The 26,974-nt window shown below is 50.6% G+C and overlaps 1 protein-coding gene across 4 annotated transcripts in view; it reads left to right on the top strand.

The window, feature by feature from the left end:
• The window catches only part of LOC118770203 (protein MON2 homolog), a 38,580-nt gene extending 12,162 nt beyond the window's left edge, over positions 1-26,418 (top strand). Inside the window, exons 5-37 of one of the 4 annotated variants that reach the window (XM_036517734.1) lie at positions 812-943; positions 1,654-1,783; positions 2,341-2,438; positions 3,066-3,191; positions 3,800-3,994; positions 5,149-5,273; positions 6,182-6,321; positions 7,161-7,314; positions 9,280-9,506; positions 9,913-9,994; positions 10,372-10,553; positions 12,323-12,435; positions 12,787-12,891; positions 13,165-13,245; positions 13,636-13,709; positions 13,794-13,884; positions 14,079-14,180; positions 14,588-14,590; positions 15,728-15,838; positions 16,216-16,391; positions 16,895-17,057; positions 17,144-17,437; positions 17,712-17,910; positions 18,195-18,829; positions 19,180-19,323; positions 20,314-20,331; positions 20,735-20,863; positions 22,520-22,710; positions 23,423-23,483; positions 23,589-23,712; positions 24,122-24,329; positions 25,412-25,494; positions 25,849-26,418. In XM_036517734.1, the coding sequence (XP_036373627.1) occupies positions 812-943; positions 1,654-1,783; positions 2,341-2,438; positions 3,066-3,191; positions 3,800-3,994; positions 5,149-5,273; positions 6,182-6,321; positions 7,161-7,314; positions 9,280-9,506; positions 9,913-9,994; positions 10,372-10,553; positions 12,323-12,435; positions 12,787-12,891; positions 13,165-13,245; positions 13,636-13,709; positions 13,794-13,884; positions 14,079-14,180; positions 14,588-14,590; positions 15,728-15,838; positions 16,216-16,391; positions 16,895-17,057; positions 17,144-17,437; positions 17,712-17,910; positions 18,195-18,829; positions 19,180-19,323; positions 20,314-20,331; positions 20,735-20,863; positions 22,520-22,710; positions 23,423-23,483; positions 23,589-23,712; positions 24,122-24,329; positions 25,412-25,494; positions 25,849-26,012 (4,860 nt within the window). In that variant the 3' untranslated portion in view covers positions 26,013-26,418. The remainder of the gene's footprint in view (positions 1-811; positions 944-1,653; positions 1,784-2,340; positions 2,439-3,065; positions 3,192-3,799; positions 3,995-5,148; positions 5,274-6,181; positions 6,322-7,160; positions 7,315-9,279; positions 9,507-9,912; positions 9,995-10,371; positions 10,554-12,322; positions 12,436-12,786; positions 12,892-13,164; positions 13,246-13,635; positions 13,710-13,793; positions 13,885-14,078; positions 14,181-14,587; positions 14,591-15,727; positions 15,839-16,215; positions 16,392-16,894; positions 17,058-17,143; positions 17,438-17,711; positions 17,911-18,194; positions 18,830-19,179; positions 19,324-20,313; positions 20,332-20,734; positions 20,864-22,519; positions 22,711-23,422; positions 23,484-23,588; positions 23,713-24,121; positions 24,330-25,411; positions 25,495-25,848) is intronic. The other 3 variants (XM_036517735.1, XM_036517736.1, XM_036517737.1) reach the window with 3 other exon arrangements.
• The last annotated feature ends 556 nt before the right edge of the window (positions 26,419-26,974 follow it).

Raw genomic sequence — 26,974 nt, 5'->3', positions numbered from 1 at the left:
ACAGCGTTAGCCCTGCTTTGTGTGTCTGAGGGCAGCAATGGGGGAAATGATACAACAGGCTATCAGCAGAAGTCTTGCTATTGATAATTAATTATATGCTGTCCAGTGTCTCTGTGTTTTTGCATTGCAGTTTGCAGTTTTCACTGCAGTTTGTCATTTCAGTACATTGCATCACTTTTTGGATAACGTGATCTCAGTTGAACCTACATCGTATCTTTATTTACAATCATATCCGGTAGCCTTAAATTCAGTAGGCCACAGCAGGGGGGCTGTGTGTGCGTGCACGAGGCCGGTTTTTCCTCCAAATGCGGACGTTTGAGGCTCGGAGGGACTGTCGTACTGCCAGCTGTCTGGAGCCAGTGGGCGTTTGTGGGTGACAGAGGGACAGTGTCTGGAGAAGCCTGGGGGCAATGGCACTGCCTTAGCCAGCTGTGTCTCACTCTGCTCTCACAGTGCGCTAATGGCGCTGTTTGTGTGCATGTTGGTGTATATACTGTGTGGTGGCTATATGCCTGTGTGGAGTATATGCCTGTGCGTGTGTGTGTGTTGATATGTGTGTGTGTGTATCTCACTCTGCGCTGTGTGCAGGCTGCTGCAGGGAACATCATTGCCATGCTGTGGCAGCTGTATGTGTGTGTGTGTGTGTGTGTGTGTGTGTGTGTGTGTGTGTGTGTGTGTGTGTGTGTGTGTGTGTGTGTGTGTGTGTGTGTCTGCGTGCGTGTGTGTGCGTGCGTGTGCGTGCGTGTGCGTGTGTGTGGTGATATGTGTGTGTGTGTGTGTGTGTGTGTATCTCACTCTGTGCTGTGTGCAGGCTGCTGCAGGGAACATCATTGCCATGCTGTGGCAGCTGATGGAGAACGGGCTGGAGGAGCTGAAGCTGCTGCAGACGGTGCTGGTGCTGCTCACCACCAACACGGTGGTGCACGACGAGGTGCTGTCCAAGGTAGGGCCCCACCCCTGCACTCGCCCACTGCGTCACGACGTCACTGCGTCACGATGTCACTGCGTCACGACGTCACTGCATCACAGTGTCACCACATCACTGTGTCACAACGTCACTGCGTCACCACATCACTGTGTCACGATGTCACTGTGTCACGATGTCACTGTGTCACGATGTCACTGTGTCACGATGTCACTGCGTCACGACGTCACTGCGTCACGACGTAACTGTGTCATGATGTTTCAGCTCTACAAAGTCGCAGCATTACAGCATTACAGTGCCACAGTGCCACAAAGTCACAATGTCACAATGTCACAATGTCACAGGCTCCGGAAACACACTAAAACCACTGAGATTCAGATAATTACTCTCTAGTGTGTGTTAGCAAGTGCATGATACATAATTGAGGAGTGATCACGCTAATCTATCCTTTGGGGTACAATCACACTCTCACACATACAGAGGAATATATTTATCTGCTATAGTGCACTCATATGTGCATAAACATATAATATATCTGTGCACAGCACACTGTACATACAAAGCCATTTTGTAAGTTACAACAAAGTTGTACACACACATGCAGTTTCAGTAAGATGGAAGCTGTGTTGTAACGGTCTGTGTGTGTGAGTGATTCAGTAGTGTGGCTCTGGTACAGACAGCGACTCTCCCCGCTGTTGAGTAAAGCCCTGTGGGCCTCTCCTCTGTAGGCCATCGTCCTGTGCTTTCGGCTGCATTTCACCAAGGACAACATCACCAACAACACGGCCGCCGCCACCGTGCGGCAGGTCGTCACCGTGGTCTTCGAGAGGATGGTCACCGAGGATGAACGGCACAAAGGTTCGAGAGCTGGGGTTTTTTTTTTGCCTGCGTTTTCCTGGGAATATTGACACTGTGCATTCCTGACCTTCTGTTATCGCTGAGGGTGCGCAACAGCGCCAGCACTTAATCAAATCTACCGCTCCTCACAGAAACAGAGTCCCTCCTCTCCTTAAAAGGTTTTTAATTTCCTTGTTTTCATTTTTAACTGCTGAGCTATTGGGTCACCGCAGCCTCAGCTGCTGTGTCATTCTCAGATTGTGTGAAGTTTCAGAGGCTATGGCTTCAGTTCAAGTCCAAAGGCTCCAACTGCTTCTCTCCTTTTGTTCAGTCTGTTGTGGTTGTCCACTTTTAATTTCATTGCTCTTGGTCCCATCCTACACAGGATTTTGTTCAGAGTGCTGTACACTCGTGTGAAAAATGTTACTCTAGATTTGTGTGACTGCATCACCTCCTCATCTGAATAGTGTCAGAGGTGAGCAGGATCCAGTAGGCCCTCCTTAGGCCTCATTGGCTGAGACAGGTCACATGACACCGGTGTAACCCACACGCCACTCTTCTGCCCCGCCCTGCTGCAGGTATTGTGGAGCAGCCGCCGCCTGTCCCTGGCAACAGTAACCGGCGGTCCATCAGCACACTGAGACCTAGTGCCAAGGACGCCTACATGCTGTTTCAGGTGCGTCCGATGTCTTCCTCACCTGTGCCTTCACCTGCACATTCACCTGCGCCTTCACCTGCACATTCACCTGCGCCTTCACCTGCACATTCACCTGCGCCTTCACCTGCACATTCACCTGTGCGCTCACCTTCCTGCCCCATACATTACAGTACATTACACTCATTTAGATAAGAGTGTCTGCTCTTGTCCAGAATGACTTCCAGCACAAAAGAACAGAGGCGTATCCATTCAAGATAAATGGGCAACAGTATCACACCAGGCTAACGACACTCCCAGACCAGTGAGTGTGAGCACAACACTTCCACAAGTGAGCTTGTGCTAACCTGATTAGACAGCCCATAAACTAAGCCAAGTACACTCACTACCATACATCACAGTCACTAGATCGCAGAATCCGAAACATGTTGTGATACTACGTGTAACATAAACAGCAAGTAATACAAGTAGTTCAAGTAGCTGCATGGTCAAGCCGGTGTTTAGCATGGCTGTGTCAAAGCATCGGCTTCCTGTCTTCCTTTCTGTTCTGTGGTTCAGTTAACTCGTTCAGTGCATACCAGTGTCTCTGAAGCCGTGATCTTAGTGCGGATTATGATGATGCACGCTTACTTCTCTGTCTGCTTGCAGGACCTTTGCCAGCTGGTCAACGCTGACGCCCCCTACTGGCTGGTGGGGATGACGGAGATGACGCGAACGTTTGGTTTGGAGCTCCTGGAGTCGGTTTTGAATGATTTCCCCGAGGTGTTTCTGCAGGTAAGTGCACCTTGCTTCCTCTCGGTGAAGACGAGGTGATCTCTGCGCTGCGATTTATTTTCATTGGAGTTGGACATTTATTGCTTCATGGATCGTTACATTTTTCAAGATAACTGTATCGTAAAAGCCTTCATCCCCCATCTTGTCCCACAGTCTATTTTGTGGCCACTCCTTTCCATGCATTTTTAAACACAGATTTATCTCAGGCAGGTAGAGCTCACTCTACATTTGCAAGTGCTCCTCTGAATGCTTTGTAACCTGCAGTCATAGGTTTGAATGTAGCGTGGCTTTTAATGTGGTGGCAGTGTAGCATAGTGGTTAAGGAGCAGAACACGTAACCGGAACGTTGTTGGTTCGATTCCCCGCTGCTGCACTGCCGTTTTACCCTTGGGCAAGGTACATAACCCAGAATTGCCTCCGTAAATACTCAGCTGTAAAATCGGTAACATGTAAAAGCTTGTAACCTATGTAAGTCAGTCTGGAAAAGAGTGTCTGCTAAATACCAATAATGTACTATAATGTAATGCGGTCCTGAGTTCTTATTGGCTCCTCTGGGCTCTCTCCCTACTCTGATTGGCTGATGGTACGGACGTGGCTCTCCTCTGCAGCACCAGGAGTTCAGCTTCCTGCTGAAGGAGCGCGTGTGCCCTCTGGTCATCAAGCTCTTCTCCCCCAACATCAAGTTTCGGCAGGGGAGCGCGGCGGCGGCGTCCCCCGCCCCCGTGGAGAAGCCCTACTTCCCCATCTGCATGCGGCTGCTCAGGGTGGTGTCCGTGCTCATCAAGCACTTCTACAGCCTGCTGGTGAGAGCACACACACACACACACACACACACAGCCTCCACACACACACACACATACTCACTCACTCACTCACTCACTCACACATACACACGCATACCTATGCGCGCACACACACACACACACACACCCTGCTCCAGTGCACTCCCTCTCTCTGCAGAGTGATTAATGGCCATCATAAGGCTTTGTTATACTGCCAGGAAGTGAGCTGTGACCCTCGCCGGCTCCTAGACCAAAGTTCACCCGCAGCAGTTAACTTGCAGATAGCGGCAATTGACACACAGCGTGCCCGTTTCAGCCGAGGGGTCAGTCCGTGGGAAGGGCCATGAATATGGAAAGCATTTCCAGCCTGCTACAGCAGAAGCCTCTGAGCGATGCAGCAGAAATGACAGAAATCAAGCCTGTGAAAGCTGCCTGATCGTGTATTAGAGAGACCATTACATTAAACCGCAGGGCGGAACAGAGGTTTTCATGAGTCCAGAGAAGCCCTGGTGCAGTGGGTAGGTGTCTGACCTGCAGGGCGGAGGGGAGAGGAGCAGCTTTACCTGCATCAGTAGGGCTCCGCCCCCTCTCTCACACCTCCACTCTCGTAACTACACTATAGATCTACAGAGCTTGATCCAAGGCTGGTCTTAGAGCTGCAGCTGAATTCTTTTTGTTGCTGTTGACTGTGATTCGTGTGTAAGGAGAACTACAGAAGTGTCAGACTTTATTATGAAGTCCCTTTCAGAGTGTTATCTTTTCTTCTTAATGTTCTTTTATGTTTAAGGACACTTCAGATTGAAATTTGAACTTCAAATCTCAACTCAATTCAGCTGAATTGCAGCTGAAGCCTACATCGTTTGTGTTGGGTTTGGTTAATGCAGGCAATCACAAAAACTCCTGACATCATTTTTAGGTCACTTTTTTAAGGATTAATTTCCTTGTGTGTTGCTGTGAAGATAAAAGATGCTTCAAAATTGAATTTAAATCATTAGATCAACAAGTTAAGAAACAAGATAACAAAAAGTGGTGTGATTCCCTGTGTGTGTGTGTGTGTGTGCCCGTTTGTATGTACGTGTGCGCGTTGGTTGTCCCTGTGTTTGTGTGTGTGTGTGTGTGTGTGTGTGTGTGTGTGCGTGTGTCCGTGTGTGTGTCCCCGTGTGTGCGTTTCCCAGGTGACGGAGTGTGAGATCTTCCTGTCGCTGCTGGTGAAGTTCCTGGACGGGGAGAAGCCACAGTGGCTGAGAGCGGTAGCAGTGGAGTCCATCCATAGGCTGTGTGTGCAGCCCCACCTGCTGCGGTAAGGACCGTGAGACCGTGACCATGGCCGCGCCCTCGACCTTAACCATGACCGCGACCACAACCATGACCGTGATCAAGACCATGTCCACTACCATAACCTCAACTGTGACCATGACCATAACTATGATTATGACCGCAACCAAGACCATGATCACCACCATGACCTCAACCTTAACCGTGACCTTGACTGCATCCATGACCATGACCATCACCTTGACTGTGACCACAATCATGGCCATGACCAAGATCATGACCACAACCATGACCGTGGCCATGACTGTTCCTCCCACCACAGGGAAGCCTCACTGGTGCTCTGCAAGTCTGAACTCACTGCGTTACAATGGCAGCGTTCCTGAAGACACAAACAGCTTCTCTCAATGAAATACCTGACCCTCCTCACCCTTCTAACCCCCTGCCCCCCCCCCATTACCCAGCATTCCACAGATCTCACACAAAGCCGGCCGAATCTGTGGGCTCGTAAAGTCTGAGCTGCAGCAGAGGAGTAATCAATACCAGGGCTGGGCTCTCAGCCAGACTGACGCACTCAGTGATCGCAGCTGACACACCTGCCCAGTTATCACACAGCAGGCTGACAGTGGCTTTATAAAACTGCAGCTGGTTTATCTCAGTGCTGTAGTAGCACACTGTCACAATCTTAGCAAAAAGCAGCAAATGGAAACTCAGGAGAAACATTTATGTAGGGAAACTTGCAGAGCTTATATTTTTTTACTTAGTATTCCATTTCTAAAACTAGGAAGTTATGTGAGATTCAGGTTACACGTTTCATAATAGATACTGTGGCTGTGCCCCACCAGGGTATTGAACCTGCAGCCTCACTGCGTATTGGATCTTTGTGTTATTATATACTGTCGTAGTGAGTTGCTGGTCCTCCCTTATCCCGCTCAGGTCTTTCTGCCAGTCCTACGACATGAAGCAGCACTCCACCAAGGTGTTCCGAGACATCGTCAACGCCCTGGGCTCCTTCATCCAATCAGTGTTCATCGTGCCTAGCCTGGGAAGCCCCGCCCCCACCAACACACCGGCTGGTGAGCACCTCTACGCCTCTGCTCTGCGGCATAGGATCTGTTAATACTGGAGAGAACACCTCAGCCAAAAACATTGTCTAGTGCCTGTAAACATGCGGTTTGTTAACATGTGGTATTAGGGCTTGCTGGTCTGTGCATTGAGTATCTCTGCTGAAGAGATATGGAGATGACAGGTGCCTTTGAGTTGAGCTGAGACATGTTTACTGCGTTTAAAACCAGCAGTCCATTCAGAAGTCAAAGCTCTGGTGAATATGAATTCTTTTTGAAATGGGTTAAGATTATTCACAGGAACTCTTTCACGTTTTAAGACGTGGAAAGAGTTTCGCTGGAGTGCTGAATCTCAGCTGCCTCTCTCGTGTCTCCGCTGTGAACATAAGGCTCCATCTGCCAGTGTTTGCGGTGTCGTACAGAAGCATATTTATCTCTCTTTGTATCTTTCTCTCTCTCTCACTCTCATTTTTTTCTCTGTCCACTTCCTCTCTTGTCTATCTCTCTCCCTCTCTCTTTTTCCCCTCCCTCCCTCTTTCCCTCCCTCTCTCTCTCCCTCTCCCCTCTCTCCCTCTCTCTCTCTCTGTCTCTCTCCCCTCCCTCCCTCCCTCTCTCTCTCCCTCTCCCCTCTCTCCCTCTCTCTCCCTCTCTCCCTCTCCCCTCCCTCCCTCCCTCCCTCTCTCTCTCCCTCCCTCTCTCTCTCCCTCTCCCCTCCCTCCCTCCGTCCCTCCCTCTCTCTCTCCCTCTCTCTTTTTCCCCTCCCTCCCTCTCTCCCTCTCCCCTCCCTCCCTCTCTCTCCCTCTCCCCTCCCTCCCTCCCTCTCTCAATCTCTCCCCCTCTCCCTCTCTCAGGTGGCTCCGGCTCCGGGTCCCAGGCTGCAGCTCAGAGTGCCGCAGGAGCAGGAGGTTCGGGCGGAGGCCTGACCACCCAGGCTGCCTTTGAGTACCGCGGCACCTGGATCCCCCTGCTGACCGTCAGCGCGCAGGGCAGCGCCAAGGCCACCTAGTGAGTGACACACCTGCCGCTCCTACTCTAGTCTCACCGGAGCGATCTCCTGTGTGCAGCCCGAGACCTGTCCCAATCTCACAGGAGAAAGCTCACATAACACATCACCTGTGTCCAGCCTGAGACCTGTTCTAATCTCACAGGTGTGATCTCACATAAAACACCGTCTGTGTCCAGCCCGAGACCTGTCCCAATCTCACAGGAGAAAGCTCACATAACACATCACCTGTGTCCAGCCTGAGACCTGTTCGAATCTCACAGGAGTGACCTCTCATTACCTGTGTCCAGGCTGAGACATCAAGGCCGTGTGGGAGAGGGAGGCAGAACTTTCAGTTCAATTTTAATTGCACCAGAGTCTCTTCTGTGTGCTGCCCAGCCAGCCAGCTAGAGAATAAAAATGGCAAAACAAAAATACCAACTCAATCCAAGATGCTGCAGTGGGCCAGTGTGAGCTGAAGCCGTGCAGGTGCAGTTAAACCTGAGGAATGGAAGTGAGGCCCACAGAAGGTACATCCCCAAAGCCTGAGCGTTACACAGTGCCACTGCGTTATATGGAGGGAAAAAAGGAGTCGCTCAGTTAAAAAGGGAACAAGGCCCCAGTTAGGCTCGGCTAATTGTGTTGGTTTTCGTTTCTGCGTAGCTGAAAGATAGTTTGTTTTTGTGCGTGGGCTGCTCTCCCTGTGGGGAAGAGGCAGAGCGGGACCCTGTCGTTCGCATGTGAAACTGGTTTGCCGCAGTGCACCCTGGGAAGGGATGGTTAAACTGATTGTTTTTTCAGCTGTTCAAACAGCCCTGGCAAACAGAGGACGTGCACTGTGTAAGCGGGCTGCTTTGCGGAGATGTGCACTTTCGCTTCAGCAGAACAGGGCGGCAGGTTTTGTGGGCGCATGGGTAATCAGACAGAAGTGACTTTACACTATTTGCTTAGCAGACGCTCTTATCCTGAGTGACTTAAGTCATTTGCATCTCCATATATTTACTGATGTAATTGGGGATAAGTTCATTGCTCATCGGTGCAGCGGCAGCATCCAGCCAGGGAACTGAATCGGCATACTGTGGGTTAGAAGCCCTGCTCCCTTCCCTAGGCCACATGGCTGCCTGCTCGCTGGCTTGCATTTGCTGCCCCGTGGCTGTGGTCTCAGCTGCTCGGCTGGGTGAGGGACCGTCACCCAGACACCCGCCGGGAGGAGCCCCGTGTCCCGGTCCCCCGCTGATCGTCCCGGGAGGCGGGGTCAAACGTCCCCTGGTCAGCCGCTGTCAGCGTGAGCCGGGTTGTTGCCTCTGTCCGTGTCTTCTCGTGTCTCTGTCCTGCGGTCCCATGCCGTGACACTCTGCAGAAGCTGACGTGTCACTTTCAGACTTCCGATCGTGTCACAGACACGTTGTGCTCTGAGGGAACACATCAAAGCGCGGAACTCGGAACACTGAATTCTCTGATTCCATGAACAGGGTAGCTTCTGTTTCTCACTTGGTCTGTGCGGGCATAAAGCATCGTGTCTGCACTGCATTTGAAAGGAGAGAAAAACAGAGCTCTTAGCGAGTGAGCTCTAATCAATAGATGTGCACAGATGCCCCCAGATCCGCAGAGAGGTGGTAGAAAGCAATACGTTACTTTAAATTATTAAAAGATGCAGATGCTCTTATCCAGAGCGACTTACGTAGGTTACAGTTTGTACATGTTATCCATTTATACAGCTGGATATTTACGGCAGTTGTGGGTTAAGTACCTTCCCCAAGGGTACAGCAGCAGCGCCCCAGCAGGGAATCGAACCAGCAACCTTTCGGTTGTGAGCTCTGCTCCTTACCATTATGTTACACTGCACCAGCCATTTCGCGTCAATGACAGCCTCTGTCAGCAGGGAGGTCAGAGGGTTGAGTCCCAGACTGGATGTGCTGCGTGATGCAGGAGGTTGTATGCCCCCCCCCCCCCGCCGTTGGTTGTGACGTGCTCCTTTGCCTCCTCAGCCTGGAGATGCTGGACAAGGTGGAGCCGCCCTCCATCCCTGAGGGGTACGCCCTGTCGGTGGCCTTCAGCGCCCTGCTGGACCTGGTCAGGGGCATCACCTCCATGATCGAGAGGGAGCTGGCCAAGGAGGAGGAGGAGACGGTTGCCACCCGGAGCGGCTCGGACCCGGCTCCAGGCCCAGGGGTCACCGCTGAAATGCAGGGCCAGAGCAGCGAGCAGGAGCCAGGTGAGTGGAGCTACAAGATTTACTGTGTGCGTTTATGTTCGAGCCGCAGCACACCCATTTCAGGTGACCTCAGAGGATAACAAAGCGTCATGTACAGTAGGGGCAGTATTTTAGACGTGCGTTTTGGTTGACGGCTCATTTATAGCGTTTGCATTAAAAATGCAAGTAATTTTCATGCAGTCAAAACCGCTCGTTTCCTCTTGTGACACAATACATGGTTGTGTTCTTGTGAGGAAGTATCGTAGTTCCCAGCTGCTTCTCAGGTGACACTGAAGCTCTTTGCTACCCTCTTGTGGTGTGACGAAGTACAATTTATGCAGAATTTTACTATTCTGAACTGGCATGAAAGCATAGGTTTCCGAACAAAGGTTTCGTAGTGTTGGTCTGACTCTGAAATGTTTCTCAGTTCCCCAGCTGGTGTGGGAGGAGATGGTCAACGCCTGCTGGTGTGGCCTGCTGGCCGCTCTCTCCCTTCTGCTGGATGCCAGGTAATCCCCCCCCCCCGTCCCTCTGAGATATCCCATGTGGGTGTGGAGCTGGAAGCATTACATTACATTATATAACTGTCATTTAGCAGATGCTCTTATCCAGAGCGACTTACACGGGTTACAGTCTGTACATGTTACCCATTTATATATCTGGATATTTCCAGAGGAAATTCTGGGTTAAGTAGCTTGCCCAAGGCTACAGCAGCAGTGCCTCAGCAGGGAATTGAACCGGCAACCTTGCGGTTATGAACCCTGCTCCTTACCACTGCTACACTGCCGACCCGCATGCATATGTATAGCGTAAATACAGGTGAATTAATGGTTATGTGTGTGTATGTGAGTGTGTAAGAGAATCGTTGCGTGTCTCTGTGTCTCAGCACGGACGAGACGGCGACGGAGAACATACTGAAGGCGGAGCTGACGATGGCGTCGCTGTGCGGCCGTCTGGGCCTGGTCACGCCGCGCGATGCCTTCATTACCGCCATCTGCAAGGCCTCCCTCCCGCCGCACTACGCCCTGACCGTCCTCAGCAGCTCCGCCACCAACCTCTCCAACAAGTGTGAGGGCTCCCCTTACAAAGCCAAGGCCGCACACCCTCTCCCTCTCTCCCACCGCACCCCCCTCAGGGTCTCTGCCCCCCCCCACTACACCACCTCAGGGTGCCTGTGTCCCTCCTTCCCACGCCCCTCTCACCCCTCAGGGTCTCTAAGTCTTTCCCCTGAACACGCTGATGTTCTACACCCCCTCCCCACCCCCTCCACTCCGGTAGAGCCTGCTGTTACATGCACTGTGTCCTGGGTTCCACCTGTGGGCTCTCTGTGCAGTTCTGTCCTCTTCCCTGCTCCTGTGTGGAGCATGCAGAACCTGTGCACCAACATAGCGTCTGCACGTATTGTAAAAAGTGCGTGTGTGTGTGCGTGTGTGTGTGCGTGTGTGTGTGCGTGCGTGTGCGTGCGTGTGCGTGCGTGTGCGTGTGCGTGTGCGTGCGTGTGCGTGTGCGTGTGCGTGCGTGTGCTTGCGTGTGTGTGCGTGTGCGTGCGTGTGCGTGCATGTGCGTGTGTGTGAGAGAGAGGGAGAGAGAGAAAGAGAGAGAGAGAGAGAGAGAAAGAGAGTTCTTGATTAGTTGTCGCTGATGTGCACTGAGCGCCTGATTTTGCTCTTATGTGTCATAAAGTCAGTCTTGCACTCCCACTGTTTGCTTCTAAAGGGTGGGTTTGGAGCTGCTAATTAGTTACAGCGAGTTTAATCTGTCTGGGGAAGGCACACGCGCACCGGAGAGCGTCGGAGGCTCCAGATAGAGGACTTTGGGCTTATGAATATTCCATGCAGTGTCACTGCGTTGCTTTGAGAGCAGGCTGATGTCGAGGGAGATTGTTTCGAGAGATAGCGGCTCCAAATTGCCTTCTGTTAAAGCTGATTAATGGTGCTCGCGTGAAAGTTAATTCTCCGAGCTGTTTCAGTGATTCCTTTGATTGCCCTAACCCTGCATCTGAGTTTCGAGCTCCCGGCTTCCTCCGGCTGTACTGGTATGCGTGGTGACACGGTGGCACGTGGGTGAGTGCAGCTCGGGGCCCACAGCGCAGCGGCTGTGTGTTTCTGTGAAAGTACGCAAATGTGCGATGTGTTCCAGTGACGTGCCAGCACATGTGTGGGAAGCCCGAGGGCTCTGCTCTGAGCGCTCTCACTGAATGCACTTTGACTCTTACTGAAGATGTGGTGGTGGAGGTGTGTGTGTGTGTGTGTGTGTGTGTGAGGGAGTGCGTGTATGTGGTGGTGGAGGTGTGTGTGCCGAGGGCTCTGCTCTGAGCGCTCTCACTGAACGCACTTTGACTCTTACTAAAGATGTGGTGGTGGAGGTGTGTGTGTGTGTGAGGGAGTGCGTGTATGTGGTGGTGGAGGTGTGTGTGCCGAGGGCTCTGCTCTGAGCGCTCTCACTGAATGCACTTTGACTCTTACTGAAGATGTGGTGGTGGAGGTGTGTGTGTGTGTGTGTGTGTGTGTGTGTGTGTGTGTGTGTGTGAGGGAGTGCGTGTATGTGATGGCGGAGGTGTGTGTGTGTGTGCGTGTGAGGGAGTGCGTGTATGTGGTGGTGGAGGTGTGTGTGTGTGTGTGTGTGTGTGTGTGTGTGTGTGAGGGAGTGCGTGTATGTGGTGGTGGAGGTGTGTGTGTGTGTATGTGAGCGTGTGCGTGTGTGTCTGTAGGAGTGTGTCTGTGAGCGTGTGGGTGAGGTCGTGCCTCTGCGATCGGGTGTATGTGGGAGTTGTTCCTGTGAGTGTGTGACTGTGCTGGAGGTCCTCATGCCGCTCTGTGTGTTGTTGTCTCCCACAGCGTACTCCATCCAGGGCCAGAGCGTTCAGATCATCAGCCCCTCCAGCGAGTCTCATCAGCAGGTGGTGGCAGTGGGGCAGCCGCTGAGCGCCCAGTCCCAGGGCACCGTGGTGGTAAGGAGCGCCCCGCGTCACCCAGCAAGGGTTAAATCCGATCTGCAAACCCGTGACTCACCTGCAGGGCCTTCGCGCCGCTCAGGCCTTTAACTCAGTGGAGCTGCATCCGTGTGAAGCTTAAGCGCTCGGCGGTTGTCTAATTATTTTGATTGCAATTTGGTTTTGCTCTAAGCACCAATTAATCCATAGTTTTATTTTATATATTTTTTTGATTGCTGAAGTGATCGCAGCTGCGTGCGAATCAGGAAGCCGCTTTGCTCCTGTTTAAAGCTGAAGATCACATAGCCCAGGGTTAGTCTTCACTGTTCCCCTGTTTGGCTCTCCCCTCGCCCCCCCCCCCCCCATCAGCTCACAGCAAAGAACATCCAGTGCATGCGGACTCTGCTGAACCTGGCCCACTGTCACGGCGCTGTGCTCGGGACATCCTGGCAGCTGGTGCTGGCCACTCTGCAGGTACCTCACCGTCAGCGTTACTGATTCACTCACTGACTCACTCCTTTTGTGAACTGTTCTGCAGGTGTCCACATCACTGTTGTTCTGTGATTGACTCACTGACTCATGTTCATTGTGAATGAATCTGCAGGCACTGTAACTTTCTGATCCTCTCATTGACTCCTTTGTGAACTGTTCTGCAGGTGCCCACGTTACCGTCACTCTCTAATTGGCTCAGTGACTCGATTGTGATTGGCTCAGTGGGGGCTGTAATTGGCTGTGTGTCTCTTCCAGCACCTGGTGTGGATTCTGGGCCTGAAGCCGGGGAGCGGTGGGGCTCTGAAGCCTGGCCGAGCCGTGGAAGGACCCAGCACGGTGAGACACCTCCTCAGTCCAACCTCCAGTGACCGCACGGTCCTCCCAGAGAACTGACCACACACTGACCGCACGGTCCTGCCAGAACACTGACCACACACTGACCGCACGGTCCTGCCAGAACACTGACCACACACTGACTGCACGGTCCTCCCAGAACTCTGACCACACACTGACCGCACGGTCCTCCCAGAACTCTGACCGCATGGTCCTGCCAGAGCACTGACCACACACTGACCGCACAGTCCCTGTACACTGACCGCATGGTCCTCACTGCCCATTAACTACAGGGTCCTCTCCATGCACTGACTGCACGGGCGTCAAACATACCCTGACCGCACAGTCCTCCCCACACACTGACCGTACGGTCACTCCGCTTCCCGCCCGCAGGTCCTGACCACGGCCGTGATGACCGACCTGCCCGTGATCTCCAACATCTTATCGCGGCTGTTCGAGAGCTCGCAGTGAGTATGGAGTAAAGGTGGAGTACGTATTTACAGGTGACTTCCACAGCCATGTGTCACCGAGCCTCCTGTGTTTGTGTGCAGGTACCTGGATGACGTGTCCCTGCATCACCTGATCAACGCCCTCTGCTCCCTGTCCATGGAAGCCATGGATATGGCCTATGGGAATAATAAGGTACGGCCACATGGGGGCGCTGTGGGCACCAATCAGGCCTTAATGACTCTGAGGCTGTTTTGATGATCGAAAACAGTGTTTGGGACCTGAGCATTAAGGGAAGGGAATTGTCCCAGATGAAGTACGTTTGAGGTTTGCGTATTTAAAGTTTTGACTCATTCGCCGCGGTCCCGTGCGTGTTCTCTCTTGTTTAGGAACCGTCTCTGTTTGCGGTTGCCAAGTTGCTGGAGACTGGTCTGGTGAACATGGACCGCATCGAGATTCTGTGGAGGCCTCTAACTGGGCATCTGCTGGAGGTAAACACGCATCATTCAGATGGAGGTCTCCCAATGGCAGATTTACTAACCACATAATCACACCCTCCTTTGGATTAATTCAACCTGTGACTAGATTATTGAGGCTCAGTGATTAAAATATAACTGTATTCCCCCTTTATTGGTCAGTTGGCGGTCATTGGTTTTGAATCAGGGAAAACTGAATGATAATGATCGTAGGCGAACCTGGCGGTGTCTGGACGGAACTAACCTCCCTATTTACCTGACAGTTGCCTCTGCTTGAAGTTCCATTTGTCCTCTTTATTAGCGGTAGATGAATCCGTCTGTTTGTGCCTTATCTGTGAAAGCAAGCTATGTGTGACGCGTTTGTCTTCATGTTGTATTTCTCTGTCTCTCTCTCTCTCTCTCGCGCCCGTGTGTGTTTGCAGAAGGTAAGCTCGGCAACTCTTCTCCCATTCGCTCTCTGGCTAAACCTGGAGATTCAAGCTTTCTCTGCGCTGGCAGTCAGAACGAAACCCTCATCTCACACAGAAAGGAGTGCTTACAGATTATGACGCAGTTCCGGTGTTTTTTGACCTGAACCGCAGGACTCATTTGAGGTACTTCCCGAGTTAAGAGCAAAGGATAAGAGGTTGGGCTACTTGTCACTGTGTCAGGAAATGCCAGGTGATGGTGTCACCTGACTTAAATCCCAACTGGAAACCACTGGGACGAAGTTGGACCAGCTCTTAACCTGCCTGCTCTGTAAGCATAGCATGGGATGCTTCACCATGGGAACATCTCTGTCCGTTTCTCAAAACCACGTCATCGAGACATGGAAGCGTCCGTTAAATTAATGTAAACGTAATCTAATAAACTAATTTAACAGAAACTAATCACTGGTTGTGTGTATGGTATTGTGTAGGGTACAATACCATTGTGGTGTTTTCCACAGTCAGGCAGTTACCTTTCAGAATGAGCTCTTCTTTCTGACTGCTGGTGCTTTCTCAGTATGACACCTCATGCTGTACCTCCACTGTGAGAGCAACAGAGATATTTGGATATGGGCAGTTTTCTTTTCGAAGCTAGAATTACGTATTTCCTTTTGGAAAAACACATCTTGGAATTGTGTGTATATTTCAAATTGAGTTCACAGACAAAATAAATAAACCCAAACCTAAAATGTAAAAAAACAACTGAAAATACATGATTGAGGAAAGGTAAATAACTTATAATGCTGTGCAGTGCTCATCTATTTAAATATTTCTGGAGCGAGGAGTTTATGTTCACCTTCGTCCTTCACACAGGGATCATTGAAATCAACAGGTGAGATAGCTCGTGATAAAACTGACCTGTGAAGTGCAGCTACGGCACTTGAAGGAGGCGTGTCGTTGTTGCGATAAGCTGACCAATCACACCTGCTGTGAGCTGTCATGACTGCCAATCACTGGGACTGTTTGTGCTGGGTCTTTCTGCGCCGCTGTCAGTCTGGCACTGTGTCTCCACCGTGAGCCACCTGTCCTCTCTGTCCTCCTGTCTCCTGATCTGCCTCTCCACGCCTCTGTGTGTCCCTGGGGCGTGTCCCACAGGTCTGTCAGCATCCGAACTCCAGGATGAGGGAGTGGGGGGCGGAGGCGGTGACATCACTGATCAAAGCAGGCCTGGCGTACAAGCACGACCCCCCGCTGTCCCAGAACCAGGTATGAAGGGGGCTTCCAACGCACCTCCTGTGGAGTGTGTGTGTGTGTGTGTGTGTGTGTGTGTGTGTGTGTGTGTGAGTGAGTCAGAGAGAGAGAGAGAGTGTGCATGTGTGCGTGGGTGTTAGAGAGGGAGAGAGTGTGTGTGTGCATGTGTGTGCGTGTGAGATAAAAATATTCTGTTTTTGAGTCAGATTTAGACATCTCAAACCGCAGGGATTACTTACAGGCCAAATTGAGGGAGCCCACCTGCGGTGCTAAATCAGAGTTTAACACAGGTAGAGCGACACGTGTGCCCAGCAGCTGCCTCCATGCTGATTGGCTGTCGGGCTGTGGGGTGAGGGAGGTGTGTGTGTGTGACGGGCTGTCTCGGCTTGCAGAGGCTGCAGCTGCTGCTGCTGAACCCGCTGAAGGAGCTGTCCAACATCGTGCATGCCGACATCCGGCAGAAGCAGCTGGAGAGCGTGCTGCAGATCCTTCAGAGCCAGGGGGACAGCCTGGGTCCCGGGTGGCCCCTGGTGCTGGGCGTCATCGGAGCCATCCGAAACGACCAGGGGTGAGCCCGTCCGCGGCAGGGCACAGCCAGATCTATTCACGTTTTTACTTTTAGTGTTTGTTTTACAGGGACATCCCATTGAGACTTAAAATCCCTTTCATGGGAGAGATCCAGCTAAGAAAGGCAGTGTATGTTTGGTTTGTTTTTTACAAACTTCAGAGACAAATGATAACCTGAAATAAACTCTTCTCTGGGATTCTGAGTCCCATAAGCCTGTGGTGCACTGTGTTCTGTTTTTATAATAACTAGAGACAAATAATAACATGACAAGAATGTACACATGTACAGATGTGAATAGTCAGGTCAGTGTGTACAGTAATTGAAGATTTTTTTTTTTCCAGTTGGAAGTTCAGGTCAACCTAAATATGAACAGTGGGAAAAAGACCATTTTGGAGATTCTCATTTCTGCCTGTAGAGATGAAGAACCTGAGCAGTGGGAGTAATTTGCTGTAGTCACTGGTGATGGTGATGACAGAAGACTCATGGGATTTCTTTCTGCGCAGGGAATCCTTAATCCGAACAGCCTTCCAGTGCCTGCAGCTGGTGGTGACGGACTTCCTTCCCACGATGCCTTGCACTTGCCTCCAGATCGTGGTGGATGTCGCCGGCAGCTTCGGGCTTCAGAACCAAGAGCTCAACATCAGCCTGACCTCGATCGGCCTGCTGGTAGGAGCTCCGGCTGCCGTCAGTCCCTCCCGCCATTCACATTAGATTGGAATCTGGGTTGAGTTGCAGGTGTATTGTCTCCGCAGTGGAACATCTCAGACTACTTCTTCCAACGGGGCGAGACCATCGAGCAGGAGTTGAACAGGGAGGAGGCGGCGCTGGAGAAGCAGGCCCGGGAGAAGGGAGTGGCCCTCAACCGGCCCTTTCACCCGGCCCCGCCCTTCGACTGCCTGTGGCTGTGCCTGTACGCCAAGCTGGGGGAGCTGTGCGTGGACCCGCGGCCGGCGGTGCGGAAGAGCGCTGGGCAGACGCTCTTCTCCACCATCAGCGCCCACGGCACCCTGCTGCAGCAGCCCACCTGGCACACGGTGGTCTGGAAGGTGCCTGCTCTTACTCTTCACCCGCTCTTATGATCGGTATCGGCATTATGATCATGTTGTCATCACAACCCGTGTGGAGAAGCTGGCCAAAACCTTTCACAGAAAAAAACCAGAAGGAGCAAAACTTACAAAAACAGTTAATTTTAAAAAGCCGCAATCAAAAGGGAACCAGTCTTGAGCACAGAGTTACAAATGATACTAAAATGCCTGTAGTGTTATGTGCCTGAATGAATTGCGTACGCAGCATCACTTCCTGTGTCTCCCTGTGCGTCAGGTCCTCTTCCACCTGCTGGACTGCGTGAGGAAGTCCTCCACCACGGCTGACAAGGAGAAGATCGAGTCCGGGGGCGGGAACATCCTCATCCACCACTCGCGCGACACGGCGGAGAAGCAGTGGGCGGAGACCTGGGTGCTGACGCTGGCCGGGGTGGCCCGGATCTTCAACACCCGCAGATACCTGCTGCAGTCGCTAGGTGGGTGTGGTGGAAAAAGTAATGTGATTACATATTGGGATGGGGAGTCGTTTCAACAATGTTCAGCTGAAACTCCATGTAACCATAGCGCTGTAATTCTGAACCCCCCCCCCCTTGTGGTGGGCTGTGACGTGTTGCCTATTCAGCCTCTTCAGCAGTGCAGTGAATTGAACCCTACCCCTTATGCTACACTGCCGCCTTCAGTTGAGGTAACACTGATGTGGCGTTGATGTAGAGGCCACACTCCGCCCTGCTCACTGCTTTCATAACCACTCTGTCTGCAGGGGATTTCTTCAAGGCCTGGGAGGTCCTGCTGGACCACATCCAATCCGCCGCCCTCAGCAAGAACAACGAGGTCTCTCTGGCCGCGCTCAAGAGCTTCCAGGAGATCCTGCAGATCGTCACGCCCGTCAAGGACTCGGAGAAGCCCGACGCCCTTGCCGCCATGGGCGTCCCCGTCCTCATGGACCCGGTGTCGGCGGCGTCAGGGCCTGGCAGACCCCTGCTGCGCTCCGATTCGCTGACGGAAAGGCTGGCGCGCTACAACGGGGCGGAGTCGGCGGGCACCCCGCCCCCTGGGGAGGAGGTGGACGACTCGGCCCTGTGGTGGTCGGCGTGGAACACCTGGTACCGGACGGGCACGGAGTGCACGCGGCCGCCCTCCGCCTCCGACAAGCTGGCCTTCATCCCCAGCCAGCCCTTCCTCACCGCCCTGGTGCAGATCTTCCCTGCCCTCTACCAGCACATCAAGGGCGGCTTCAGCATGGAGGACCTGAGGAAGCTGGGCGTTATCCTGCACGGCGCCGTCTCCGTGCCCATCAGCTCCGACGCCTCCCCCTTCATCCTGCCCTCCTACACCGAGGCCGTGCTCACCAGCCTGCAGGAGGCGGTGCTCACCGCGCTCGACGTCCTGCAGAAGGTGGGGCTTCTGCTGGCCAGGGGGTGGGGCTTGTGCTGCCAAGTGGGGGTGGCTTGCAGTTGTGGGAGGGGTTATGTGTTACCTGTTAGTGTAGTGTAACACTTTTTCATTTGGCAGATGCTTTTATCCACAGTAACTTACAAGTGAGACAGAGTACAACACAATACTAGGGTTTTGTTAGGGGCTCCTGATGGCTGGGGGTGGGGCTTTCGATTGTGGGAGGAGTTATGTGTTTCAAGTTAGTGTTAATACTAGGGTATGTTCCATGTCTTACTCTCATACTAAACACATGGCCAGAAGGTCATCAGTGGTCATGTTGAAGACTCTCCCCTTCTCTCATTTGGACGCAGGCCATTTGCATCGGCCCGGAGAACATGCAGGTCATGTACCCAGCCATCTTTGACCAGCTGCTTCTGTTCGTGGAGTTCTCCTGCAAGCCTCCACAGTATGGCAAACTGGAAACCAAACACATCGCCAATGCCAAGTACAACCAGGTGAGCGGCCCTCTCCGTCTGAAAGCCGCAGGCGTATGGTAGCGCTGTCTGCTGTCTTCCTCTGATGTGCTGCTGGCTGTCTCCACGTCTGAATGTCTTCATTTTCCCCGCTGAGATTTAGGTGCTCTTCTTCCTCTGTTTTGTCCGTGTTGGCTGCTGTCTTCTTAAGGACATGTCTTACAGGCAGATTCCCAAAATGCTATCGCATCCAAAAGTACTGAGCCAATATTTCATCAATTCCAAGATCCTGGACAGAAAGTAGTTCAGAGTAAATACTCGTCTAGGCAATGAATTGACCTCAAAAAGATACTTTTGATCGTGAATTGCCTGCATTATTCATGAAGAGAAATGGGAATCAGACTGTAATTGGATGAGATGTGTGTTATCTGCAGTTCAAATAAAGTTGAGATTTTTGGCATAAATAATTTATTGGTTAAAGATGAAGCTGTTTATCAATTACCATTAATGATAGGAGGTGCACTGCAGGGTCAGTCCTTAAGGGGTACTGCTTCAGGCTGAATGCATTAGTTTCATCACATAAACTTCCTGTATGCTTGAGATAAGGTGATGCTGGCTGCTTCATTCATTGTCAGTGTCTCATTTCGCCTTACAAGCTGCTGAATTTTTAGCATCAATTGTGCACAGTAATATTGAGCAGTGTTTTCAGAGACAGCTCCTGTTTGATGTAATTTTTTTTACCTCGTCATACATGAAAATGTCACTAAAAAGGCTCTCGGGAACGTTAAGCTTGAGCTGGGTGGCTTTTGAGGGACATTGGGTCAGAACGCTGTCACTTTTCTTGTTGTTCATGTGGCTCTCACAGACCTGGCTTCCATTACATGTTGCCTCAGAGGATCTAAACTGTAATGCAGTTAGTCAGATGTTCTACATTTTGAGTTTCCTTTTTCCCAGACCACTGCAAAGTGAGGTAATGGTTGTATGGTCTTTCTCTCGTTTTGTTTTCTCTACTACACAATGGATCGCCTTTAGATCCAACTGTTTGCACCGGTGAGTCCCATCTCTTTCACAGAATGTTCTAGAGTAACCTGCTCCGGGTGGTAACGCTGGCAGACGGGGCGTTTAACGGCATGGTAGACACCTCTCCCTCCTCATCAGCATTGTTCTCACTCTGTCTCATGGTGCCTCTCGGTCTCTGTCTGTGGGAATTAACTCATCCTGCCTGTCATGATCGCTCGCACTCCACACCCCTGATTTTCCTTCCTGATTTGACTGTGTCTCCTTGATAATCTGGAACTGATGCATGCTGATCTCCCCTTTTTTTCCACTGCTGCCATGAAATTTGAACATCAAATCTGGCGTTTTTGAGTATTGCAGTTTTCCTTTCAGGACTCTGAACGGAAGTACCCCTTAACTATGGCCGCCTCTGTCTCTCGCTATGATTGGTCCGCAGGCAGAATGGGTGGCCTTAAACTACGTCCCCTTTGCGGAGCGGTCTCTGGAGGTGGTGGTGGACCTCTACCAGAAGACGGCCTGTCACAAGGCCGTGGTCAGCGAGAAGGTTCTCCAGAACATCATCAAGGTATTGGTCCTCTCCTGTCGAAGTTACCCTACAGCACAGCTGTGGCACATTCTGGAGGTGGCTCCCTGGACCAGTCATCCAAAAGTACCCAAGCAGTGGATACCCTGAGCAGGTCATATTATTTTGGCTTATCTCCAGAAACACATTAAGTGCTGAAGTGAGAGGTTGGAGGTATGACTTCTGAGTCACGGAGGCTTCGTTTCCTGTCAGCTTCTTCTTTCAGTTCCTGGTGGGTCAGTGGTGTGTCAGTTCTTGGCCCGTAGCTGGTAATGAAATCTCCACCTCACCCTGCCCTTTGTGTCTACTGCACAATTTATATCAAAGTTTGTGATGAAATGCAGGGAGATGTGAGCCCTACGAATAACTGTTATGGCCTCTTGTTGTGTGTTGAGCTTGTGGTGTCTCAGCCAGGCCTAGATTTTCCTCTTGCTAAATATGCATGCCATAACCATACAGGCCTATTATCTGGGATTCTGGTAATATTCTGGAAATAGTGTGTCATTGGGGTGGATTGGAGTCTTTAAAGCCTGTGAAATCTGCATACTTTCACACTGACATTTGCACAGATGTGGTTTTGGGCTCGGGTTCGGCTTTGGATTTTGGTCCTGGTTTTTTAACAGTCTGCGAGTTCTGTTCGGCTCCTCCGTGAGGGACTGGATTCAAATAAGCTCAGTAATGCTTTTTGCCAAGTTTTTGTGCCATTTTGAAATCTGAAGACAGTCAAGCAACTTTACTTACACCCACAGTGTCTATGGGCCATGTGGTGCTTATAGTAGAGTGTAATAGTTTGTTGGACGGTATAGACTGTAGCTGTGTATATGTAGATGTATTATCTTTAGCCTTGTTCTTATTTCAGTTTAAGACATCCTGATTATTTTAATATGTTGAATGGGTGCAGGTATGGTTCAGGGGGCATAAGTCTTAGTTTATGAACTGGTGCTCTTGTTTTAAGGAAAGTTCTTCGCCTGTCTGCAGTAAATGTACCACCGCAGTAGACCAGTGGTCTGGCAGCAGGGTGGTTCTGACATGATTGTGCGGCTGTTTGTAGTACCAGCAGCTGCTAGAGTTGCTACTGCGGAACAAAGCTTTGGCATCCCTCCACCCACACTGTATCATTAAGACATCGGTTTAACACAGTCCTCGGTGCTGACAATCACGGCCACAGCTAATTGGCGGTAATTCCCTCTTAAATCGCTTTAATACGGCACAGGCCGTCAGGTTTATCTTCCAAAGCTCAACAGTTCAGTCAGGCCCATTGCAACAAAAGCAGGCGGGGCTTTCTGTAGGCCATAGGTCTCACCGAAGACCTCCTGTGCTCCAAATAAGATTATACAAATACATTTGAAAAGTTGTGCAGATCACAGGTCTCAGCAGTGAAGCCAGTTCAGTGAGTATAAGTTGTAAGAGAACTTTTAAGCTTTCAGGCTTAAGTTCTTAAAAGGACATTAAAGACTCAGGTTGCACGCCACCTCTCCACACTGGCATTGATTTGGCCTCTCTCTAATCTCTAGGTAAGCCATTAAAACGGGCCGCCGGAGGGTTTTTCTCTTTCGATTCAACAGCGTAATGACTTTAACAAGAGCGGTTTCATAGACTGCGTTGGGAAAACTCCCTCGCCTCTGAGGCTGTCTGCTCCCTCTCTCTCTCTTCCCGCAGACATTGAGGATCCCTCTCGGCCTGAAGTACGCCTGCCCCTCGGAGAGCACCTGGAAGCTGGCTGTCGCCTCGCTGCTGAAGGTGCTATCCATAGGGCTTCCTGTTGCTAGGCAGCACGCCTCCTCTGGGAAGTTTGACACCATGTGGCCAGAGCTCGCCAATGCCTTCGAAGACTTCCTCTTCCCAAAAAGGTACCACGTCTCCGCTCTTTATAGCCGTCACTAGTTTGAGAGTTTCAGAGGTGTCATGGCAGACAGCTGGATCTGGAGCATGCCGCGTTGGGGCAGAGCGGAGTATTCACTTTTCTCGGCAAGTAGCGCCACCTGGCGGCTGGACTGGTGCCCATCGGTTTCCGCAACGCCAGTAGGGATTCCATCTCATTCCCTGTCTGGCTGGCTCCGGTTCACTGGGAGACACGTTCCAAAGTCACAGTGTGAAAATGAAGATATGAATATGCACGTCTCGACAGCCAACACTCCACGCCTGGCGTGCTGTCACTTTCTTAAATGGATGAGCTGCGGAGGAAGTTGATTATTTGAAAATCTGCTGTCTGAGCACAGAGTGTTCTTTGTCTCTTTGGCAGTACCCAAAGCACGGGTTTTATAAATCACTCCGGGGTATATAATCCTCCTCTGCAGCTCAGGCAAGCACAGGAGAGCTTCAGCTGTAGCTCAGTTCTGCAGTTCTGGGTTCTTAGTGTTATTTTGTATTTGTAATCATAAAATCTAGTGTTCTGCTCACACTCGCTGGTCTGGGAGTGTTATTTGCCTGGTCTGACACTCTTGCTTATTCAACTTGAATGGATACACTTATGTTCTATTGTGCTGGAAGTCACTCTGGATAAGAGCGTCTGGTAAATTAATGTAATGTAATGTAATGTGAAATCTCTTTATTTCTTCCCAGTTCGGCTCCAGATAATTTATCTATTCAAGAATTCCAGAAAAATGAAAGCATAGACGTCGAGGTAAAACTCTTTTTGCTGAACTCTCGGCTGCTGTCTTTCACGCTGTGATTTAAGCTGAGATTTGTGTGTAAAACACTGCTGACATTGATTATGCTGTGTTCGCAGGTGGTCCAGCTCATAAGCACAGAGATCTTGCCTTTTGCCAACTTCATCCCCAAAGAGTTTGTTGGGCAGATCATGGCAATGCTCAATAAGGGATCCATTCACTCTCAGTCCTCGTCATTCACAGGTCAGCAGACACAGCACAGTCCAAATTTCGCCGGATCGAAGTTTCCCAGTGCCGGCTGATACACAAAGAATGAATTTACTGTAGTAGTAATTTTTGGCATCTTTCTAATCTTAAGATTTGATGTGATTAAGATGTGAGATGTGATTGATTGGTTTGGTGGATGCTTTTTGTTATGGAATATTTCTGGTAATATTCTAATGTAACTAATTCAGTAGCCTGTACAATAATACAGAATTGGGGATTTCAACTTTGGTGGATGTGACATTGACACAGATCATGTTTTTTTTTTTTGCATATGTATCATAAAGATGTTCATAATGGTGTCATTGCAAAGCGTGTAAAATAAAAAGAGTATGTCCGTAGCCCCCCATTGTAAACCTTGCTGTTGTTTTTTGCCGCACTCGGACAGAGGCGGAGATTGACGTTCGCATGCGGGAGGAGTTCTCCAAGGTGTGCTTCGAGACGCTGCTGCAGTTCTCCTTCAGCAACAAGGTGTCCACGCCGCAGGAGGGCTACATCTCGCGCATGGCGCTCTCCGTGCTCCTCAAGCGCTCCCAGGACGTTCTGCGTCGCTACGTGGAGGACGAGAGGCTGAGCGGCCGCTGCCCGCTCCCCAGGTGGGCACCCCCCCCCCCCGTCCCGTCCCGTCCCAGGTGTCCCGCATGCACCACCCCCACACACAGCGAGGCTGCCCTCACAGACACCCCACGTAGCCACTGTCTCTGACACAGCCCTGAGTGTACACGTAAATACACCAGTCTTGCTATGCACAGTCACAGTCCTGAACGCGCAGGTAAATATACCAGTCACGCCTTGCACAGTCACTCGCTGTCTCTGACTCAGTCTGGAGCACACAGCTAGATGTAACAGCCTGTAACTGTGTCTGACACAGTCCTGAATGCACAGGTAAATATACCACCCATGCTTTACACAGTCAGTCACTGTCTCTGACACAGCCTGGAGCACGTAGGTAAATATAACCGTCATGGTATGCACAGTTACAGTGTGTGATACAGCCAGGAGTGCACAGGTAAGTGTAACAGACACAGTCTGCACAGTCAGTCCGTCTGTCATACAGTTGTAAGTGCACAGGTAAGTGTGACGGTCATAATCTGCAGTCAGCCACTGTACTGCGGCCAGCAGCGCACAGGTACGTACGTCAATCGGGTGCCGAATTCAGTCGCTGTCGAGTCAGTGCATCAGTCTCTCCTTTTCTGTTGGATCACTTTCTCTGTGCTGCACTGCTCTCTGTGAATGCCTGTGTGTTGCTCTGCCATCCAGATATAGTGTAACGGTCTTTTCACTGTCTTCCTCAGTGAGCAGAGGATGAAGCTTGATTGCCGTCTGCTCAGGTTAATTCCAATTGCGTCCTTCAGATGTTGATCGTTGCTGCTGCAGAAAAGTCTCTGCTGCTTAACTTCTCTGCCGTGAGCGAGCAGCCCCCTCCTCAGGGCCCCTTCTCACAGAGGGGTGTCTGCACGACTCGGTGCCATTTAACCACAGAAGAGGAAATTGTCTGAATGTTTTCAAAGCATAAAGCTGCAGTAACTGTCCGCTCTAAATGATAATACAAGACTGAGGTTTTCCTCTGAACTTCCTTCCTTAGAGGAAGTGAGTAAGTTGGTGTATTATGTATGTCAGTGCCTGTGTGAGAATGTGAGTATCTTGAGCAGCGGGGTGTACTTTGTTTCTTCTTTAGGCAACAAGTGACTGAGATCATCTTCGTCCTCAAAGCGATCAGCACTCTGATGGACTCCCTCAAGAAGACCCAGCCTGAGAACGGTGAGTCAACACCCTTCAAAAGACAGGCCCTAAGTGCATTCAACACATGCATGCATTCTCAGGACAGGTGTAAGAAAAAAAAGAGATCAGTGGTTCAAGGAGATTACTCTTAACATTTGTTTTAGGACAGTGTCATTTATAAGGTGGTATCAGTGTGGTGATACAGGGTAATCCAGAAAGAAAACCCAGCAGTCCAGAGGAAGGGAAATGGTGGATAGAGAAGTACAGTATCTCTGTATATATCATGTATATTGTTATATTTAATCAAGGTGAATGTGTAAACGACCTCCCATGACTCCTTGCTGTTCTCTACACTTTTTTTCCCCCTGTCGTCTGCCCCTTCGTTGGCTCCAGTGGATGGAAACACCTGGGCGCAGGTGATCGCTTTGTACCCGACTCTCGTGGAGTGTATAACGTGCTCTTCCTCCGAGGTGAGCTGTGCCCTGAAGGAGGCGCTGGGGCCCTTCAAAGACTTTATGCAGCCGCCGATCACTAAAGTTCAGAACGGGGAGTCGTGACCATCTGGGCCACTCGCGGGAGGCCGGACACTCTTTTTTTTAATGAATGAGGACATTTCCTTACATTAACATGCGTGCGATACTCAACACAAGTCCGTCTAACAGACTGTAACCTGGGGCAACCATGAGCAAACAGCCCTAACCACAACAAGTCCGATTGACATCAGTGTAAACTTCCTATACAAGTGGATAACCCAATCTGACTGGCTGGACATCTGCATTAACTGCTACAGTAAAATTGCAATGTTTTTTTTTTTTTCTTGCTTGGTTTTGTTTTCTTCCTGAAGAGAGGGTACAGTGAATGTACAGTGTTTGGTGATAGTGTTGAAGACGTAATAAAGACTAAACTATTTGGGCTGTATTGACTCTTTAAAAAAAAAAAAAAAAAAAAAAAAAACGGAAGGAACAAACAAGATGGTCTTTTTTGTGCACTTTTTCAAGAGCAAGGATTTTATGCAAGATCTTACTGTAACATTCCATGTCATCTTTAGCCAGACTGAAAAGGGATGTACTTGTGTGTGTAAAATAAATGGTACAGTTCTATAAAAAAAATACTTTATTCCCTCTGTCTTCATGCCTCTGCAAATTATTTTCATAAGAGGAATAACCCCAGTTTTTTCCCAGGAGGCCCTTACAGCCTGGCAAACAACCTTCAAGCCAGAAACGGGTGACCACAGGTAGACCAAAGCGACTTCAATAAAAAACATACGTATCATTGTGATACCCTCACTTCCTCTGAATCTTCCTCTAAAGCCACCAATAGTTAAGTTCTTAGGATCTTACAATGCACTTCATTGTACAATATGTGTACAATGGCCACAGTCTCCACTGCACACACCTCTTCCTTCTGCTGCCTGTGTCCTTGGATAGAACACAAAAGCCCACAGGTCCGTCCATCTTTTCTGTGTTCCGTGTTCTCATCTTTTCTGTGTTCTGTGTTCTCATCTTTTCTGTGTTCCGTG

This window comes from Megalops cyprinoides, chromosome 23, assembly GCF_013368585.1.
Source record: "Megalops cyprinoides isolate fMegCyp1 chromosome 23, fMegCyp1.pri, whole genome shotgun sequence".
NCBI classification, from domain to species: domain Eukaryota; kingdom Metazoa; phylum Chordata; class Actinopteri; order Elopiformes; family Megalopidae; genus Megalops; species Megalops cyprinoides.
The sequence above is the reverse complement of the archived record's forward strand: the minus strand, read 5'-3'. Positions and strand labels throughout refer to the sequence as shown.